At 34.4% G+C, this 6,306-nt stretch overlaps 1 protein-coding gene across 1 annotated transcript; it reads left to right on the top strand.

Moving 5' to 3' along the window:
- The first annotated feature begins 3,925 nt into the window (after positions 1-3,925).
- On the top strand, positions 3,926-4,918 carry LOC132003992 (olfactory receptor 5T1-like). Its single transcript, XM_059380392.1, has one exon. The coding sequence runs from the start codon at positions 3,926-3,928 to the stop codon at positions 4,916-4,918; it is 993 nt and encodes a 330-aa protein (XP_059236375.1).
- The last annotated feature ends 1,388 nt before the right edge of the window (positions 4,919-6,306 follow it).

The following is a 6,306-nucleotide window of genomic DNA, read 5'->3' as shown; positions in this document are numbered from 1 at the left end:
GGCATTGTTGTGGACTTCAAGAAAAGCTTGAGAACCTTGCATACAAGTCCAAAAGCCTAATATTTATATTGTACCTTAGCCAAGTGAGCAGTTCACTTCCACAGGTAAGAGGAAAGGATTTTTATCACTTATAAAATATTTTAGAAGCTATGACCTTAAACGTCAAACTAGATTCTACATTTTAAATATAGATCTGAGATAGAAAATTCTAGTCAACTCACTGTTGAATTAAGAATTGAATGATTGTATTCCAGGGAACATAGTAGGGGAACTGCTTCCATATACTGCTTCCAGTATAATGCTTCCATTATACTTAGGTCACTAGAGCTATAAATTAGAAAATTGCTTTAATTTGTTTGATGGGAGGTAACAGTGAGAATGAAGATAATAGAAATAAATGACTATATTTAAAATTTGGGAAATTTTTAAAGGGGAAAAATTAATTATCAGCCAGCCATTGAGTATATGCCATTTGGGGATCATAAATCAACTTAAAATTTATTTTATTAGTTAGCTAGTTGATCTACAAGCCACTGCAGATTTTTATTTTGTGTGCTTTAACATCACAGTGTACTCAAGCTTGCTGATTTCTTAAAGAAATTCAAATACACGTAGATGTTATATTGTATTGATTCTAGGGGATAGCATTTCCGGAATTAGAACATGTCACAAAGAGTCTGCAAAGTGGACAAGTGGAAGTAGCTTAAAATGTGTGACCAAGACTCCTAGACTTTAATCCTCCTTCTATTAGTAATTTATTGTGTGGGTTACATTAATTTACGATTCTCACTGGTCCATAGTGTTCTCATCTATAAAAGGATCCAAATTATTTACTTTGTAGGTTGTATTAGATGAAATACACAAAATCACTAACCTCTCTTGACCACTTTATAATTTGTCGTAGTTGCCATCATAGTTTGGTTTCTTCTCAAGCTTAGTGTTTATAGTAGACTTCTCATGGGTGTCCATACGGTCTGTTTCTAACTGTGTTAGGACTGAGGAACTCATTTGACTTTAGTTTGGGATCTATATTTTTGCCTTTCAAGCTTCTGTCTCAAAGCAAAATCAGCTAGATAAAAACAATGAGTTTTAATTTCTTTAAATATTTGACAGAAAGTCCTGTTTAAAGAGCCATCTTGGATGAAATAAATGAACCTCATATTTTGTGTCTACATAATTTCTCTAATGGGGCATTATTTAGCGTAACATTTACCTTTATTCATAAACTACCTTCCTGTCCTACACATATGATCAGATATCAAGAGTTATGAGAAATTATTATGGATAAAATGATGATGAGGATTTAAATAAACATACCATTATTTTATTGAAATGCCCAGACATGCAGTGACCTAGATGCATTGTTAAGATATCTGATACCATACAATATTGGGATCCACTGGATTTAGTCTCATGAGAATGGTATTTTAATATGTAAGTGTCATATAACACACATATGACTAATAAAAGAAGAAACACTTGGGATCTTTCATTGCTCAATGCTTGGATGATAAATTGATTTTATAACTCCCTATTTATTTTGCTGTAGTTAAATAAAATCTGGAAGTAATATATCATATGTATGTATCACTCACATATAACAATCCCTTTACTAAAACATATTTCAGTGCATGTCATATAAAGCACTCTGCAATCACATGATATTCACGTAGCTGAACAAGAAATGCACAAAACTTTTGGTCCATCTTACTTATTCTTTGGTTAGGATGATAAAGTTAGTATTCCCCGGTCATATCAGGTGTAAGTCTGAGATTTAAATACAAAGTTTTAGACTCGAAGTGTAATGTTCTTTATCTTCCACAGGTGTGCTACCTGAGACACATCAGTTAAGTAAAGATTAGAATTATACTGAGGCTGGAATTTCCCATATGTATGCCAGTCCACATGTATTTTCCTAATGGATTCCTTAAGTAGACCACCTATTAGTCCAGTTTTTAAAATTTGCTTGTATATTTTCATTTCTTTTCACTCTGGTTCTTTCTATCTGCTTGATTCCCATTTTGTATCTGATTCTTCTTAGTAAGTGTTTTTGTATGCAATACATAAATTCTGGAAAGAGAAAGAGAAAACAAAAAACTTGTTTAAATATAAATGTATGTTTTGATGGTTAAACAAATAATACATTAATACGTTTTAATGTTTCTAGTTGATGGTTTTATAAGTTATTTCATTCACATAACCATTTATACTAAGCTACATTTTTTTTAAAAAAGCATTTATGTGTGCATGTGTTCTCATGAGTAAAGTATGAATTATCTGAATTGACACAGATGTCAATATTTAGCTTAATTACCTTTTATTGCTCTGTAATTCTCTGAGGATCAGATAAACATTTTTATTTTTTGGTTTGGTAATCTCATATTTAAAAAGCTATTTGTTCTATATATTTAGAAAAATTTCCACATGAATCTGGGAGAAATTTTTGAGAGAAAATAAAGAAATGTGGATTTCTTCTCTTTCTAATAATAGTTTTAAGCTGATTTGCTCATTCTATCCTTGATGTACGGTGTCTCAGTATTACAAAAATAAACTATGTTTCATGTTAGGAATATAAATCATTGCTACTCACTGAATTCAACACAGTCTATGCACTACAGATTTTCCACTCCTTTATAAATACTGGTCTTTGACATACTGAGGAAAAACAGGATTCACCATGCTAGAGTCTTGTTTCTAAATATGGTAGGTCCAATATTTAATTATGTTTCAGAGTTGGAGGCTTTCAGTTCAGATACTAGTGACACCTCAACATTCTGTTTGTTATACACTTTCCTTTCTTCATGCTCCACTGAGTAAAAGACAGTCTGACAGCACAGAAAGAGCAATAATTATTACACTATGTTGTGCTTATGTAAGGATTTTATTGTTTTAGTGATCACTTCTATAAGCAGTTTTATTGTCTATTACCAGTTGAAATTTATTTTATAGTAAATATAGAAAGTCTATAAGCAACTGTAACCTAGAAGAGGAGTGACCATGAATTATCTTTCATAGAAACGTATCTGAAAACATACCCAAGGACTTTTCAGGGATGATGACTATATGTGCAGAGAAAAATCTTGAATTAATACTAAGTTAAAATTTGAAAAACAATAACAGTAAAATAAACAGTGACAATAATAAACAGGTCAAGCAAGGGCAACTTACTGTTGTGTGTTTTAAGAAATGAGAAGAAAACAAACACACAAAAAAAACAGTGCTCTGTTCTTGTTTGCAAACAAGGTCCTTCTAGTTTCATAAGGTCTTTGGTTCTGTTAATTACTGTTCTCAAGAAATGCTAATGAAATGACACAATAGCCAGGAAAACAGACATAAAACAGTTTGGTTGGAAAAGGCTGCCCCATATGATAAGTTGAAAAATAAGTCTCTTTTCTTAGCAATCTGGAAAACTTAGAAATTAAATAATTTTCACACTGATTTTTCATGTAAACCCAATCCAATCTTGTGATGTAAGTGTATTTGCTCTCATTTCACCAATTACAGACATTAAGGAAAGGCATTCCATGCACCATGGAATAGCTAGGATTAGGACTCAGATGTCTATTTTCTATTACATAATTTTGTATTCAAAAACTCCTATATTTAAGTGTCTTTCTGAATGTGAAGATGATATAATATGAAAACAAGAGGTATTAAATTTAATGGAAAATAAACTGGAAGTTAAATCACGTAAGGTGCCACTATTTTTCAAATAGTAAATTTGGACAACAATGAAATCAAATAATGTATTTAATCTGTTCATACAGGGTAATGCATCCACTTGGACCACATGTTTTCATCTCTGCCTATCCCTTCAGGACCAAAGGTATCCACACGTCCTTGTAAGAGATGGTTATGAGGATATGACTGAGTAGATTATATATTCAAAGAAAATTGTTTTTAAAACCTATAAATAAAAATCGAAATGTCGGCCGTGCCGTCAGATTTACAGTTTTACAGGATTCAGATGGAAAATGTGACTCAAGTCACCACATTTATTTTGATGGGCTTCACAGATGATTTTAAGCTGCAAGTGTTCCTATTTTTACTATTTCTAGCAATCTATCTTTTCACTCTGGTAGGAAATTTGGGAATGGTTATACTAGTCATTGGGGATTCGCGGCTCCACAACCCCATGTACTATTTTCTGAGTGTGTTATCATTTCTGGATGCCTGCTATTCCTCAGCTGTTACCCCCAAAATGTTAGTCAATTTCTTATCAGAGGATAAAACCATTTCATTTCTTGGATGTGCAGCAGAGATGTTTCTCTTTATTACTTTCGGGACCACGGAATGCTTTATTTTAGCTGCAATGGCATATGATCGCTACGAGGCAATCTACAACCCTCTCCTGTATTCTGTTAGAATGTCCCCCAGAGTCTACGTGCCCCTCATAATTTCCTGCTATGTTGCTGGTATCCTGCATGGTACTTTACACACTGTGGCTACTTTTACTCTATCCTTCTGTGCATCCAATGAAATTAAGCATGTCTTTTGTGACATCCCTCCTCTCCTGGCCATTTCTTGTTCTGACACCCACATAAACCAGCTTCTGGTCTTCTACTTTGCCGGATCTATTGAGATATCCACAATCGTGATAGTCCTGGTCTCTTATGGTTTCATTCTGTTGGCCATTCTGAGGATGCATTCTGCTGAAGGGAGGCGGAAAGTCTTCTCTACATGTGGCTCTCACCTAACTGGGGTGTCAATTTTTCATGGTACAGTTCTCTTCATGTACGTGAGACCTAATTCCAGCTACGCCTTGGATCATGATATGATAGTATCAGTATTTTACACAATTGTGATTCCCATGCTGAATCCCATCATCTATAGTTTGAGGAACAAAGACGTGAAAGACGCAATGAAAAGAGTATTTGGTAAAAACTGGTTTGCCCATAAAGTATGCTTTTCACGGTAAGCATCAAATTGAAAGAAATTAAGACTGATGTAATTGTCTTCATATCAAAACACTATGAATAAATTGTTTTGTTTTCATTTATTGGTGTCTTTCTATTCATAATGGACATTTTTAAGTAAAGATCAGAGTCAACTCATTGCCAATGGAGTTTTTACACATGCAGAAATTGTGTCATCCTTTTGCTTCTCTGGACTGAATAAAGGGAAACCCATCTAAGATGGAGTGAGGAGGCCAGGAAGAGGAGCATTACACCCTACCACTTGTGGTCAGCAACAGAACAAATGGGAAGAGATGGATCTTGTATTCCCAGCAGAAAGAATTTCACACTTTACTAATCCTAGCAAGAGGAAGAGAGGTTTCCTCCTCCCCTGCAACAGCCCAGCCGGTGAGAGACTGTCACACCCAGCCAATGCAAAACCACTGTTCTTGGAAATCTCAATTTAATCCAATAGACTTTTGCTTATAACAATCCTTCCCAGCTCCCCACTTCCTCTATAAAAGAAGAACTCCTCTCTTTTGTTATCTGGATTTGCCAATGTTTTTACATAGCCTGCATAGCCCAAAGTGCAATTCTCTGCTACTCTTGAATAAACCCATTTTATAAAGTAATCAGCTGTTTTATTTTTATGGTTAGCTCTCCTTAATTATATATGCACATAAACATGCATGCATATAAAATATCATGCTGATGCTGGTAGTACTGGTTTGCTAGGGCCACCATCACAAAGGTACCACAGACAGGTTGCTTAAACAACAAATTTTTTATTTTCTTTCTCTTCTGGATACGAGAAGCCTAAGATCAAGGTGATGCCAGGGTTGATTTCTCCTAAGACCTCCCTTCTACATTTGTAGATGGTAGTCTTCATTCTTTGTCTTTAAGTGATCTTTTTTTCTCATGTCAGCATCTTAATCTCTTCTTCTTACAAGGTAAATAGTCATATTGGATACAACATCATTTGAAGCTAATTACTCCTCAAAGACCCTGTCTCCATATATAGTTATATTATGAGGTATTAGGGGATAAGATTTCAACGTACATTTATTAGGTTTATTTACAGGCACACATACACATACATACTCATGGAGACACATATGCATGTCAACTTTACATTAGGTTATATAGTATTATCTTTCATCTCCATATAACTCAGATTGGATAGGCACCCATAGTTGCAATTGTAAGTAAACATTATACTTTTATCTGACTAACTTGAGCAAATATCACTTCATTCATAGCAAAACCACCACTCACATAATCCCAATTCACTTTTCAAGGAGTCATTCGCATCTGATTCCAGATCAAACACTCTGCTCTAACCTTGAATCTGTGTGTTGGCAGCAATCTGATCCCAGCCTGACTCTGGGTCCACAGAGAGTGTGTTCAAGTG

Source organism: Mustela nigripes, chromosome 1 (assembly GCF_022355385.1).
Source record: "Mustela nigripes isolate SB6536 chromosome 1, MUSNIG.SB6536, whole genome shotgun sequence".
NCBI lineage: Eukaryota > Metazoa > Chordata > Mammalia > Carnivora > Mustelidae > Mustela > Mustela nigripes.
This window is presented reverse-complemented; position numbering and strand designations above follow the sequence as displayed.

Bases quoted from the DNA above. Each gene is read 5' to 3' on its own strand.
- LOC132003992 (XM_059380392.1), top strand. From the start codon at position 3,926: ATGTCGGCCGTGCCGTCAGATTTACAGTTTTACAGGATTCAGATGGAA.